The sequence below is a fragment of the Phocoena sinus genome, chromosome 10 (assembly GCF_008692025.1).
Source record: "Phocoena sinus isolate mPhoSin1 chromosome 10, mPhoSin1.pri, whole genome shotgun sequence".
NCBI lineage: Eukaryota > Metazoa > Chordata > Mammalia > Artiodactyla > Phocoenidae > Phocoena > Phocoena sinus.
Window position 1 is genome coordinate 101,067,073 of NC_045772.1, and position 15,598 is coordinate 101,082,670.

A 15,598-nucleotide genomic window follows, 5' to 3' on the forward strand; every position below is an offset into this window, starting at 1 on the left:
AGCCAATGTACTGACACCGGGCTGTGGTGAAGGAGAGTGCAGCGTTTATTGCAGGGCCAGGCAGGGAGAACGGGCAGCTCATGCTGAAAACCCACACCCCCCCACGGCTTTCAGGGAAGGGGCTTTAAAGGCAGTGTGTGTGAGGGAGAGGGTCGCAGGATGTGTGATCAGCTCGTACGCAGTCCTCGGATTGGTTGGCAACAAGGTAAAGTTTCGAGCATCACCAGTCTTCCAGTTTCAACCGGCCTGGGGCCTGCATTCTCTGATGGTCAGTAGTTTTCATCCGTGGGGGTCCGCTTCCTCTAAAAACAGCTTAGGAACGTGTGTCAGGCCTTTATCCGTATCTTCCAGGGAACGGGGAGTTTGCTGGCCCTGCTGTGTGGCTGGTGTGCAGTCTGAATTGTTACCAGGTTGCTGACCCAGAGCTCTCCTTTGCTTCTACGTCTTCACATTTCCTGGTCATTCCCTCTGGAGTCAGCCTCCTGAGACTCAGGAGAGGGCTGAGAGACTAAAGCAAAAGGCTTTTACTTCGAAGGATATAGACACAGGGGCTTGCACATGGTTTCAGTCCCCCCTTTCCTTTGGTGCTCCTCACTCTCAGGGGAACAGGTTCAGGACGAGAAACGGAATAAAGTTTCCCCTAGAGAGGTTAATCACAAACTGTCGGCAGAGGAGGTCAGTTTTAGGGGGACTCGGTTTCACTAGTGGCCCTGGATGTGAACTCCTAGTGGTACTTACTCACCTGTTAAAGAACAGTGAGGCAGACTTCATTCAGGACCATCATAATGGGTTTAGGGGCCACTGCAGTGGGGTTTTGCAGTCAGCGAGAGAGACACAGTGCCCAGTTCTGAATACAGCAAGGAAAAGTGAGAATTTACAGCCAAGGAGCAGGTGGGGGTCAGTGGATGGACACTTCCTAAGGAGGAAACATCAGGGATAGGGGAAGATTCTGGCTAAACCAACCTAACTGGATTCCTGCCTAAGGCAGGCAGAGTGATCAGACATCGCCCCGGGGATAGTGGGCGATGAGGGACCCCGTCAGATACAAACCGACTTAGAATTCCTGGGGGAACTGGACAATATAGAGATGAACATGAACGCCCAAAAGTCAGGGCCCAGTTGAGAAGAGAGGTCAGGGGAGCCTGACCCACATTTGGTCAAGGAGAAGACCTTTGTCCCCAGGATGTAGACGAGGGGAATGAGAAAGTTAATTGAACCTCAGGGATTGCCTGGTTAGTTATTCCATCAGCTAAACAAGTGGTGATAGTAGATCATCCGTAAGAGATGCTGAGGAAGGGACCCTGCTTAGTACAGAACTAATATTCTAAGTACTTAGTAAATATTTGTAGCATAAGAAATGTCATTCTGGGTTTTGTATTTGTCGTGACTTTTTGTTTTGGAAGATAAATGTAAGACAGTCCCATTCTATAAAGTTTCTTTGAGGAGTCAGATAGACACACGTGAAAAATGGTTATGAAGTGGGGGTCGGGATTTGGAGCTCTGAACTTTCTTGCCTTTAGCTTTAGGTTATCTTTTTAACTTTTCATGAAACTTTAGAAATTGACTTCCCCCTAAAAGAGATTTTTTTTTTTCAGAGACTGTAGCCCTCTCACTAAGCACAAACTCAGGCTAAAGCTGCTGAAACTTCCCAGATTCCCATTGTTAACAGTAAGGTTTGTTTTCTGATGAAGGTCACGCAGGTGTATCTCATGAACCCTTCTGTAGCCCGGCTTTGTATCAGTTGTTATGAGGGTGTGACCTGGGAGGCATATGTTTATCCAGTGTCTCTCTTGCAGGAGAAGAGTATAAGGTAGAGGGGTATTCTCGAAGGCATATTTGTTTTCAGCTTGCTAGGGTTACAAATGAGTAAGGACCATAACACCAGAAACCTTTAGGGGGTCCACTGAGTATCCTTCTGTTTGTGTTCCGAATGGGAAGGCTAAACTAAAAGGTTGGATCTCAGAGACACTAAGCATAAGGAAGCTGTTGGATTTTATAACCTTATATGGGAAGACTACGTCAAACTAAGCCTCAATTCAAGGTAAAGGGGTTGAGTTAACTACTTAAGGGTCTGCCTAAAGTAAACTTCAAAACTAAAGTTAAAGATAAATCCTGAATATACGCATTTTACTTCTTATATACACTCGACACATTAGTTCCATTATTTCGTGATTTTTTTTTAACGCAGAACAGGACCACATCTCGTTCTTAGTATTCCTGCCAGCAAAAGCTGGCTGTGGCGTGGTACAGAGGCATCCACTGAATGTTTGTTAAGCGAATTACATGATGTTCTTAGTGTCAATATGTGTGATTTGATACGCAGTATATCTAGTTAATGTAGCAAAAGTATCATGACAGTTTGCTGTCTTTGTTCAAAGAACCACATTCTTGCACAAAGTAGCTGCATTTAAGTGAGAAAGCAGCACAAAGGTCCAAAACTTTGTGAGGAGACCCAGTACCGTCCTTCATCTTCCTCATCCTCACGCACACCGCAACCAAGAAGGTAAAGTGAGTTCTTGAGAGAAAAGACTTTGAGGCTAGACCATTGAATTGTATTCCCTTGCTTTCCTTTTTACTTTTCAGAGTTTAGCTCTCTGCTGGGGCCTCTGGACAAGAATGTCATTAAAAGAATAATGTTTCTGGGAAGTTAATGCGTTAGTTGTTCCAGGACTTCTCTGGTGAACCTACACTGGGGGACAGTGGTGTAATGATGACCCAGTGAGAAGTCAGAACTGCTACTGGCATTTATGCAGTAATCCAGGGACAGCTGAACCTGCCTCCGAGGACTTCCGCAGATAGACAGAAGAGTAAGAGGATTTTGTAGCGACAGAGGAACCATAGTAAATATAAAAATAATTTGCCAGGAACACAGTAAACGATCGATAAATGTTAGCTTGAAAAACAGTGGCATCTTCCAAACAATAAAACATTAGTACTGCAAGGGCAAATGCCTTAAGTCCCAAGTGATATTCAGTTCAAGGTATACCTTTCCTCTCAGGATGAGCTCCCAGAATGTGCCATAACCAACCCACCTATACTTAGATTAAAGATCTAGTACAGAAACAGTGGAGTGGGGAGAAGGGGGCAGACCGTGGAATTGACTGGAGGGGCCTTTCACTGAACGTCCCATCCTGGTCCAAGAACATGTGTTCCCATGTCTTAGATAAATGGGTTGCAGAAACGGGATGCTGTAGAATTTTCAGTTGCAATCTGTATCGAACAATAGCGGAGCAGCTGGTCTGTCTTCCAAAAGACCTCTAGCCATCTAACCTGCTCAAGTGGAAGGGAGGTTAAAATAAACACCTTCCGGAGGTCACTGTCTTCCATCACCATGTGTCATCAAATGCTGGCCTCTGAAGCCAATTTGAGGGTCTGATACATAAGTAAATCCTTGCAAGAAGAAACAAAGCTTTCAGTAAGTCAACCAGAAAGCTCTCATTCCCCTTTATAATTTGAATTATTTTCCTTAACAGCTCCGTAAATGTAGGATTGGGGGGATATTGACATTTTGGCATTATATTTGATAAAAGCAGAGGTTATCTTGACAAGTTCATTTTTTAACTTCTTTGTGCCAAGAAAAAGATAGGTAATTCTAATTCTGCATAGCTGTAGGACTGATGTGGTCTGACCGCATTACTGACAGCTTTGGGTAGGACTTCTTGCCAACGTACTGAGGTTGTATGTGGACAAAAGACATAACCTCTGGATCCTGTAAGGCATCCTCTTCCTACTTGGCAACTGTCCCTCTTCCCTCCTGAGATTAGGCAGTGGCAGTTCTACCTTGTGGGAAATGCAGTTTCTTTTCTGAGTGGCCTGCCCAAGTTAGATGGGGAGAAGGAAGAGATAAGGACATTTCCCACATGATTGACACGGTTAAATGTGTCCCAGAGAGGCCACGTTGACTTTTTTTTTTTTTTCCTTGGTGGATAGATTTGAGAACTGTGCTGGTTGGACAGTTTCATACACTTTCACCGAGTAAGCTCTATAGTTTTTTTGTTTTGTTTTAAAAAAGCGACTCCTTTTGACATGAGAAGAAAGGGCATCTTGGTCATTGCATGGAATGAATTTTTATCCTCGAAAAATTTTTCAGATTCCATCATTTTTTAACTTTTCAATTGGACTTTGAAAAATTTCAGAGTGCAAAACACTACATATTTTGTAATCTGTCAGCACCTCAGCATGAAATACATTTAAATCAGTTTGAGATTCATCTCTGATTAAGAACAGGGACCTTAAAAAGTCCACTTTTTCATTCCCAGTCATACAGCAGTGAGCTAGTATCTCTCCAGATTCCATTTTACTGTGAAAAATTTGACCTCTCCACTACCACCATTTATCACATTGTCTTCTTCCTCAGAGCTCGTGCTTTTTTATGTCAGTTTTCCAACTCAAAACAGTAATTACCTAAGATACCAGCTCTTTCAGCCTTGCAGCCCAGATGTGATGGCAACCATACACAGACACACACACAAAGAATGGGAGTAAGTTGCACAAATCCAATGAAAATCCCCAAAGTGATTTTTTTAAATCAATGTGTCCATGAAAGAAGCTAGAGGAGGCCAAGCTAAAACACACGGGAAATGAAATAGGGCTGCAGTGCGCGGAGGCATGAGGGGTGTGGTAGGAGAGCCGGGGCTAGACAGTTGGGATATTGATGTGCAAGGTGAACATGCATTTAAAGGAGTTGCCTTGAACTTGCCTTTAAAGATTCTGCTTTGGAACTCTTTCTAAATCTTCTGCACTGTGAATGTGCATTTGTGGCCAGGAATAAAATACAAGTCTTTCTTGAGAGATTAGTGTTGTTTGTAGAAAGCTATCCAACTTCCCCAGTCTCCAAATCCTCTGTAAAACAGTCTCGTTCTTCTGTGGTTGGCAGTGTTGATACCACGGGTAACACAGGACTCGTACCACGAGCCTGCTGATTAGGGGTCCCTTACAGAGCCCAGAGCCTTCCACCCCAGCCCCTGAATGTGTAACCTTTATCCTCAGAGAAGTGTGTGTGTGTGCGCGCGTGTGTGTGTGTGTTAAAAGCAATTATAATGCTGAATGTATTCACTTTCTCTGGTTTGTCTAGACAGGCTCCAGCTTCTATATTGTATTATACCACGTAGGCCTAAACTCTGAACTCCGCTCTCTCTAGTAAGTTAAAGATCGTTTTAGACACTAAGCCCTGGCTGTTCCCTCTCTTAACTATTTTATGGAAATAGTATTAGAAACAGAGGAAATGTGATATATTTATAAAGCAACCATTAAAAATCATGTTTTCCAGGAAGACGTAATGTGAATAGCACTCACAGTATAACACTAAGTGGATAAACAGGGTGTTAAGCAAGCCGTGAAGGATGGCGCTGTTAAAAGCTGATTTATGTAAAGTTTATAAAAAGACTTGGAAGGAAATCAGCGAAATGTTGCAGGTGGTATTCTCGATGGAATACCTATGGGCTATTTATGATTTCTTTTCTATTTTCTCCCATACTTTTCAGAGTAAAATATGCATTGATTTCACAATAAAAAACATAAAACTTTACTTTAGAAACGCTTAAAAGGAAAGCAGCAGGGGAGCCCTCTGAGGCCAGGAAGAAATCAGTGTCACTGTTGAAAGTAATACCAGGCCTTGTTTCTGTTGACTTGAAGATGAGTGAGCTCCTTGTCCATTAGGTGGGTCAGAGGTGTCCTGCGGGTGTAAAGTGACGGCCCGGCGACACACAGCAGGTGCAGACCCTGCCTGTGAGCCCTGGGAACGTCTGGGACCTGCCAGCATCTGGTGGGTTGGCGGCTCCCCCAGCTGCTGTGTGTCAGGCAGACGCTGTGCCAGCGTTGCAGCGTTGGAGAGCCGGCCCAGCTCTGCCTCAGCCCCTCAGGCTTGCCAGTACCGAGTGTCATCGGGCCCGAGAGCTGCCCGATGAAGTCATCTGTCCTTTGATGTGCTTTCAGAGGGAGCCGAGGTGATAGTTATTCATCCAGGGTAAAGGGGACGCAAAACAGAGTTAGCGCAGGACTGCTACTCAAGAGAAGAGACCCAGCGTCGCGCTGGGCCCGGGCTCAGGCTCAGGGGTCTGGCGTTGTGTAAGGATTTATCTGTCACCCATTAAAAGGAGGATCGATGGCCTCGGCCCAGTGAACGAGGGAGCTCCAGCCAGGAGGCAGATCTAGTCATGAGTTCACTCACCACATCTCGTGGCTGAGAAAAACACGCACTTTCTCCAGAGGCAGAACCTTCCTTCCATGGCAGGAGGTGAAGGAACACACGTAGCATGTGGCTTTCAGATGAGCACGTTTCACTAGGAGTTTTGGCGTTTTTTTTTTAACATCTGTTTTGGAGTATAATTGCTTTACAATGGTGTGTTAGTTTCTGCTTCATAACAAAGTGAACCACTAGCAGTCTTTTGTAACCTCCTTGTAAATAGATGGGATGAGCAATTGTGAAGTAACTGGAGTCTTTCTGTATCAGGAATGCCACCTCTGCAAAAACAAGCTCACCCTGTGCTTGATCTCCAGCCCAAAGTCAGAACTGCATCTCGCGCTGATGTCCATGCCAGCGGTCCCCACGCGGCCCCCAGAACAGTGGGTGGGTGTGACCGTGCACACATGCAGGTGTATGGACCTGCTTCTCTCTACAGACCCGAAGACTGCGGTAGTGATCACAAGAGCTCTAGTCTTGCTCCGTTTCTTTGCCTTGGGAGGCATAAAGAGACTGGAACTTCTTGTTTCAGATTGACCTTGACTTTCCTCATTTTTTTTTCACCTCAGATCATCCAGCCCCTCTTAGAACTTGACCAAAACAGAAGCAAACTAAAGTTGTACATTGGACACCTGACAGCCCTCTGCCATGACCGAGACCCCCTGATTCTTCAAGGACTCACTCCACCAGCTTCCTATAACTTGGACGATGACCAGGCAGCATGGGAGAATGAGCTGCAGAAGATGACCCAGGAACAGGTAAGCCTCTCACCTGAGCTCTGGCGACACCCTCACAAAATTCAGCTGCTCTTTAGGTTGACGCAATAGAAGCTGCTTTGGAGAATTCGGGGTTCAGAGTCAAGATTCTTAACAGTGGTTGGTTCTTCAGTAGATATTAGGAGCTACCATTTGAAGTAAGCCCCACTTTATTCTTCCCTCAGTGTAACTTGCCAAAGAATCAGAAAGGGCTGGTTCGGAAGGGAGAGGGTTAAGGCGAATCTGTTATTTCACGGAACTGATGGCCACTCGTGACTGTGACCACGGAAAGGAAGTCTGAGTTGGGGATATTTGGATGAGGATCCTTGACAAGTCAGCTGTCTCTAGGGAACTGCGGGTCACAACCTACTAAGTTTTTCAATAAAAGGACCATTAGATGAATTAGTTTAGGTTACCCTCCTCTGCTCCGCTTTCTGTTTACTGTTGCCTGTGAAATCCATTGGTTCTCTTTTTTCCATGTCGTGATTTTTTTAGTTCAGTAGAGAAAATGAGAAGGCTAAAAGGAGACAAAAACCATGAGTAAAAGAAACAAGGAGAAAACGGGGTGAGGGCAGACATGGAAAGTAAAAGAAAGAAAAATTGAATAAACACTGAGAAATAGAAAAGAAGAAATCGAGCCGCTTTAGAACAGTAATCCTAAGCTGCTTTTGTTCCCGGCCACAGAGTGGGGCTGATGGTGTCCCAGCCCCTTGTAGCTGTGATCGTGCCATCAGTCTGCTAGAGCTCTGCACCAGCGAGTCGAAGCTGTGCACCGTCTTCCAGCTGAATGCCTCCTGTTTGTTCACCCACAACGCGTGAGCGGAGGCTGTGTCGAACAGGGCACATCCTGTGGTGTGAGGTTGCAGGGAGCAGTGACGGCCGCAGGTCGAGAACTGCACGCTGGGGTCAGGGCGGGACTGACTCCCGGGTGTGGACATTGCCTAAAAACAGACCCATTTAACGGCCTGTCGGTCACCCACCTGATTTGTGTGATGGAAAAGGTAAGGCCGACCTCTCAAATTTAGCATGTTGCCATGGAAATTTTAATTTCTTTCTTCTCAAAAGAGGGAGAAATTTAAAGGACAGAATTAAATCGAATTTCTAGTAGCTCCTTTTGATATTAATAACCGTGAAGTTAACATGCCACTGGAAGCCCGCTGGAAACAGAGCACACAGCCAGTTAATTTTAGGAACTCCACTTCAAAATTTTGCAGAGAGACAGGGCATCTTAAAGCGCGAACAGTGATGTATCAAAGTTTAACTGGCATTAAATTATTTCTTTGTGAAACAACTTGTCTTTGAAATGAAAAAAAGTATTTTGGCTCAGTCCTGTTTTCCAAATATGCCTGAATGGAAGTAATCAGTCTTTCTAAGGGGAAAAAAAAATACCTTCAGGGTGAGGCCAAGGTAGAAAATCTCAAGCTAAGAGTTTTCCAGAAAGTTTTGAGTGAAAAACCAGGAATTCAATAGAAGGCATACCATCCCACATGTTATCATCCAAACAGCTTTGCTCACATGCATGAATCATGTTAATATTGTCACGTTTCCCCTTGGCTGAGAACCTGCTTCAGTTACTGAAGTTGTTGCATGAGGCGTGTGAAACTGTGTCTTCAGCAGCAGCCCTGGAAAACCTGGGGAGCAGGTGACTGGGGTCATCTGTAAAGGGGCACAGCAACTAACCACACCTTCCATCAGCCTCTCCAGAGCAGCTCGAGTTTGGTGGAGAAACCGACCCATTTTCTGCCGCCTCTCTCCAAGTAAGATTTTAAGGGGGTGGTGCAGGCTGGCGAGAAAGATGACCTGTGATAATACAAAATGACTTGCCTATTGTGAGCAAGGTTTGACTTTACTTTTTGAAGCCCAAGAAACATTAGATAGAGATCACCGCTAAATATGCACGTTGGTTTATTTTGCGTGTGTGTTTTCTTCAGGGAGATAGAGCCTTCTGCACTTGACATTTGTGTTACTCACCTCTGTATGTCCCATGCGTTTCACTGCCACCATGCTCCCCTCGGTCACACACCCCCGTGAGGACAGGACAAGAGCCTTGTCTGTCTTTTTCAGCACTGTTGTCTGTACGAAGAATAATGCCTAGCACATAGTATCTGCTCAGTAAAGGTCTGTTTAAGGAATGAGAGAAAGGGAAGGAGAAAGGCAGGCAGGGTACAGTCCGTACTTCCTATCAAAGCACACAAGGCCTCCTTTCATTTGGCCTGATTCTTAAATGCACATCTCTTCTCACCCTATCCCTGAAGCATACAACAACTGACAGTCTTTTAAACTGTTAATTGACTTACAGTTTTCACATTTGTGTCCCTCTGCCTGCTCTGCCCTTTCCTGCCTTGTCTCCCTGGGGAATATCTAAATAGGAATCTGAGTTTTTTAAAACTCAGCTCAGACATCATTTCTTTTTTGAGTTCTTTCCTGAAACCCCAGGCCCAATGTGCCGCTCCCTCCTTAGGGCTTCTGTGTGACCTGTGACACTCGTACTTACTAGTTTTCATATCTGTCTTCCCGTTAGTCTAGGCTTTCTGTCAGCTGAGGACATGAACCATATCATTTTCATCTTAAAACTCGCACCACGTCAGGTACTTGGTACTTGCTTACTAACTCAGATGAGTGAGTGAATTCTAGTGAGTTCTGCGTAGTTTATTACTTTGTATTTCATAGTTATGATTCTTACTCCCTAACTAGATGAGTTTCTTCACTGCCAGAGCCATGTCTTGTATTTCTAAAGTGCCTGCCACAGTACTGTACGTGTGAAGAGTGCTTGTTAGTATATACCTTGCTGATGGTTTATTTGGTGACCCAAGACAGCTTCCTCAGTGCCATCCAGTAGCTTTGGATAATCTGACGTTGATGTCAGGAGAACAACTCAGACTCCGTCCTGAGTTATGACCCTATTATCTGCAGCTGCCTGGCCTACAGAAATATTACTTTACATCTGAAGATTTCCCGGAATTGTTTTGTTTCCTTTGCCCTCTTAGAGGCTGGCTATCTTACCAACTAAATTTATGGGTTTGTTTATTTTTCTTACCTTATCGGCTTTTGCTTTATGTATCTTGAAGCTCTGTTATAGAGTGCATACACATTAAGGATTGTTATATCTTCTTGATGACTTGACTCTTTTATCATGATGTGCTATCTCTTTTCAAAGCTGGTAATACTCCATGCTCTGAAGTCTGCTTTGTCTAACATTAACGTAACCATTTCAGCTTTCTTTACAATTGTGAGTGCACGATAAACCTTTTTTCATATGTTTGCCTTTAAGCTGTCGATGTCTTTATAGCTACAGTGAGTTTCTTGTTGACAACATATATTCACCAGCCTAGAGGACACAGGCCTAGGGGGCAAGGCTGTCTCTTCCTCCTTGATTTCAATAGGCCAGGCTGCCACCCAGGGCCAGAGGGCTGGAGCTGCCACCCCAGTGGGCCTGGAGGACAGCATCCAGCCAAAGAGCCTTATTCTCAAGCCTTAAAATCTGATGAGGGACTTCCCTGGTGGTCCAGTGGTAAAGAATATGCCTTCCAATGCAGGGGACGTGGGTTTGATCCCTGGTTGGGGACCTAAGATCCCACATGCTGCAGGGCAACTAAGCCCGCGCGCCGCAACTACTGAGCTCACGCACCTCAACGAGAGAGCCCGCGTGCCGCAAACTGCAGAGCCCATGCTCTCTGGAGCCCACACGCCACAACTAGAGAGAAGCCCGCGAGCCACAACGAGCGCTGCAGCAAAAGATCCCGCCTGCCGCAGTGAAGACCCAACACAGCCAAATAAATAAATAATTTTTTTTTAATCTAATGGAATTTGACCTGCTAGGTTTTGGACTTGTTTGGGACCCATGACCCCTTTCTCTTCTTTCCATGGTCTCCCTTTTGGAATGGGAATGTCTAGTCTATGCCTGTCCCACCACTGTATTTTAGAGCAGATAACTTGTCTGGGTTCAGCCGGTCCACATTGAAATCTTGCCTCGGGGTGAATCATGTTTTTTAAGTCTCACCCACACTTGATTTAGATGATATTTACGTGAGATTTGGGATTTAGAGTTGATGCTGCAGTGGGTTAAGACTCTTGGGCTGTTGGGATGGGGGTGAATGTGTTTTGTGTGTGGGAAGAACATGAGTTTGGGGGGGTAGAGAAGGCAGGGTGTTATGGGCTGAATTGTGTCCCCTGCAAAGTGTATATTATTGAATCCCTGACTCCAAGAATGTGACTACATTTGGAGATAGAGCCTTTAAAGGTAATTAAGTTACGAAGAGGCTGATAGGTGGGCCTTAATCCAATCTGACTGGTGTCCCTGTAAAAAGAGGAGATTGGGACATACAGAGACACCAGGGCTGTGTGCTCACAGAGAAAAAAAGAAACGTGAGGACACAGCAAGAACACAACCATCTGTAAGATAAGGAGAGGCCTTTAAAAAATACCAGCCCTGCCAACACCTTGCTCTTGGACATCTAGCCTCTAGAACTGTGAGAAATAAATTTCTGTTGTTAAGCCACCCAGTCTGTGGTATTTTCTTATGGCATCCCATGCAAGCTAATACCTTGTTTTTGAAAGATATTCTTCTGTGGGTATAGAATTCTAGGTTGACTTCCTGTTTTTTTAAATATTTTAAAGATGCTGTTTCATTTTCTTCTGGCTTCCATAGTTTCTATTGAAAAGTCTGCTGTGTTTATGTGTGCTCCACCCCCACCCTCTCATGTTTCTTTTTTCTCTGACTGCTTTCAAGATTTTTTTTTAACTTTTGTTTTCAACCATTTGAAAACAATGTGCCTATTTGTATTTTACGTTATATTTCCTGTCTGTGCTAAAATCCTTTTTGAGATCTCTGTGTCCCTTGGGCTTATGTTGTGTTGTCTTTCATTAATTTTGGAAGATTCTTGGCCCTTATCTCTTCAGATATGTCTTTCGTCCCTCTCTCTCTTCCCTTTCTATATCTACAATTATGTATTTGTTAGACCATCTGATATTGTTCCACATCTCTTCGATGTCTGGGGGCCTTTGTTTGTTTATTTGGGGGATCTTTTTCATGTTATGTTTGGAGATTCCTATTATCTGTTTGGATAATTTCTATCAATATGTCTTTAAGTTCATTTGCTGTTTTGGTGTCTCATTTTTTATTAAGTGGTAAATATTATATGTAAAAGAAGAGTAGAAACTGAGATTAATAACATTTGTGTCTAGAAATAGGCAATTCCTCTTCTTCTGTCAGACCATTAGCATTTGGGAACTGAGTCAAGTCAGTCATTGAGCTGGGTTTGAGTTACTTTCATCGCGCCACAGGCTTTAAGTTTTCCAGTGGTGAATTGTACATTTAGTGCAAAGTCTTGAGTGCTGATTTTTCCTGGATTTCAGTAGCTCCTTCATGCCTACACCACAGGGCTCCCCCTTCACACTCTTGTCCTCTCCCAGTGCAGGCTGCTCTTACCTGTTAATGTTAAGTATAGTTAAAGTCTTCTTTGTGCCCAGTTGCATTTTTCTTTTTTCATCTGCAGTGGCAACCAGTGTCCTAAACTGGTCTGCATTTTTACAGTCCACGTTTTTACCTTTTTAATATACGTATTTGTTTACACGAACAATGTGCAGTATTGTTCAGTGTGATATAAATTTGGAATAAATGACATCATAGTACCCAGGCTATCTCTCTGTTCATTAGTATTTACTGAACCTGAGCCTTCTAGTCACTTGCTATTGGAAGAAAAGATGTTGCTGAAATTTTTCAGATAAATGTAAGTCTCGTACCATTTTAAGTACGGCTCTGGAGCCCTAGAGAAACTTTCTTTGAAAAAGTAGATTGAGGTCGTGTCAAAGTAGAATGCTGTAGTGGTACCAGGTGGCTAGAATGAAGAAAAAGGTTTCATTAGGTTCAGTTTTAGATTTAAACATCTTCTCTGTTGATTCTAGGACAGCCCCATATTTGACCACTGTCCGTTATCTTCCAGAATCACAGCTCATCATTGAAATTCCAGGTCCACGTTTCCCACACCACACACCTTCTACAGAACGTGTCTTCTTTTCTTTGCCAGGCCCTCTTGCCAGCTCCTGGGCAGGAAACCTTGTTAGTGTTTCCATAAATCTGGCCCTGACACTGGCCTATATAGTTGGTGGGACCAAAGATTCTGGTGTGTTTGGCAGGCTGGGATCAAGGATTCGGCCCACGTGGCCAGCATTTTTGGCAGGGCCAGGGCTGAGGATTCAGCTGGCATGGTGGCATTTGGAGGCAAGGACCAAGACGATGGCGCAGATGGTTGGGAGACTGGCTACATACAAGAAGACTGAACAAATGAGTAAGTATATTGAAGCTCATGGGAGCAGGCTTGTTACTCCAGGAGGAGGAAGTAACAAATACAGAAGGGTGAAGGCAAGTCCGGTGGCGTTCAGCTGCTGTTGGAGGTGTCCGTGTGGACTCAGGGTTTTTGACAGACAATAGATTTAGCTTTCTCTGTGTGTACATTTGTGTGCTCATCTACATGGATACATGTGTGTATTTCCTAGTTTTATCTGCTGAAGCACCTAGAAGCAGTGATACACCAGTAACAAGGAGCTCACCTAGCTCCCAGCTCTTGGTTTATAGATGCCTTTTTTCACCAAAAGGAACCAGGGCTCCTTGGAGACATGGCTCAGCCTAGGACTGTGTGTGGCAAAGTACAACATAAATCCAGAGCGTCTTATACCGGAAAGTAATGGAGTGTTCCAGGAGTGGGGGGAGTGTGTCAGAAGGACACGGAGGGGGGACTTTCCTGGTGGCGCAGTGGTTAAGAATCCGCCTGCCAATGCAGGGGACATGGGTTCGAGCCCTGGTCCAGGAAGATCCCACATGCCACAGAGCAACTAAGCCTGTGCACCACAACTACTGAGCCCACAACTACTGAAACCCACGTGCCTAGAGCCCGTGCTCCACAACAAGAGAAGCCACTGCAATGAGAAGCCCCCGCACCGCAACGAAGATTAGCTCCCACTCACCGCAATTAGAGAAAGCCCGCACACAGCAACAAAGACCCAACACAGCCAAATAAATAAATAAATTTTTTTTAAAAAAGAAGAAGACGAAGGACATGGGGGGCTCCCAATAGCAAAATCTTCAGGAATTTGAGCAGCAGAATTAATAATAGTAACAAATTACAGCCCACTGAGTAGAACAGGAATCTATGAGTCTGTACTAGTGTAGAGAAATCAGTAAGCAAATACATGGTGGGGCAGGGGCCATGCCCTGTAGTAGAATGCCAGCTAATACATGGAGAAAGAGTGGCGGAGTTAGAGAATCACCACTTGGCAACCATCACAGTAATAACTGATTTGAACTGGAATCATCAATGAACATGAAAACCAGTGGGTGAAAGTTGGTTTAGGAACAGGATATTTGCGTAGTCTAAAAGTGTCTCTTCACACACGCACACAAAAAGTTATTTCAGTCAATTAGCACAAAATCCTTTTAGTTGATTTATGTTGGAAAAACTTGGCAGACACCATCTAAACCCAAATGACTGAAGGTAACGTCACCTGTAGTGGGATAAATGAACGTTATGTCTTAATTCTAGGTGTTAGCCAAATGGCACATATGTTGCTGAAAGTTCCCCCAATTCAGCAAGCACAGAGACGTTAAACGTGAGAGGAAAAAATGAAAAATTGTACTTTTTCAAAACTTGAGTTCATCAGAAGGCTGGGAGGAAGTATTCACAATGTATATATTGAACAAAGGACTTCTATTGAGAGGATATTTTTAAAATCAGAAACAAAAAGACAAAACAACATAATTTTAAAATGGGCAGAAGACTTGAACCAGACAGTTCACAAGAGAAAATACACAAACCAAGCACACGAAAACAGTGCTCACATAAACGAAAGCCACAGTGAGATAGCAGGGCAATTCCAAGAAAATGGCTAAAATTCACCAAATGTGAATTTTACACGTTCACCAAATGTCCACGAGGGTGTGGAGCAGCTGGAGCTCTACGTGCAGTGGTGAGGATGGTCCAAGGCTTTGAAAAGCTGTTAGGCGTTTTCTTGTTAAATTAGATACACACCTGTCCTGTAACCCAACAATCCCACTCTTCCTCATTTACTCAAGAAAAATGAAAACACGTCCACAAAAAGATGTGTACAAAATTGTTCAGAGCAGCTTTATTCGCGAAAGCACCAAACTGGAAACAACCCAAATGTTCATTAACAGAAGAGGTTTTCTTAAATTATCATATATAATGGCGTACTGCTCAGCAACAAAAAGGAACGAACTGCTAATACAAGCAGCTTTATGAATGAATCTCAAAAACACTGTGAAGCAAAAGAAGCCAGATGCAATAGAATATCTGATTAATGTCTGATTCCCTTTGTAAGGCATTTCCAGAGCAGGAAGAACTCATCTGTGGTGATGGAAACTAGAGCACTGGACGCCTGCGGGAATCGACTGAAAGGGGTCCCAGGAATCTCTCTGGGACGATGGAAATGTTCTGTGTTTCGGTTGGTGAGACGGTCATGTGGCTGTATATATTGATCAGAATTCATCAAGTTGTACACTCTGATGTACAGAGATCTGTGCATCTTGCTGTATGTCAATGATAGTTTAATTCAAAACAAAAACAGAAAAGTCACACCCCATTTCCAGTCTCCTCTCGAACTTTTTTGTTTTTTGTTTTTTTTTTGTTTTTTTGCGGTATGCGGGCCT

At 44.1% G+C, this 15,598-nt stretch overlaps 1 protein-coding gene across 8 annotated transcripts in view; it reads left to right on the forward strand.

Moving 5' to 3' along the window:
* The window catches only part of ERC1 (ELKS/RAB6-interacting/CAST family member 1), a 391,788-nt gene that overhangs the window by 351,662 nt on the left and 24,528 nt on the right, over positions 1-15,598 (forward strand). For all 8 annotated transcript variants that reach the window (XM_032647173.1, XM_032647178.1, XM_032647174.1 and 5 more), the window contains exon 18: positions 6,751-6,939. In XM_032647173.1, coding sequence (XP_032503064.1) covers positions 6,751-6,939 — 189 coding nt within the window. The remainder of the gene's footprint in view (positions 1-6,750; positions 6,940-15,598) is intronic.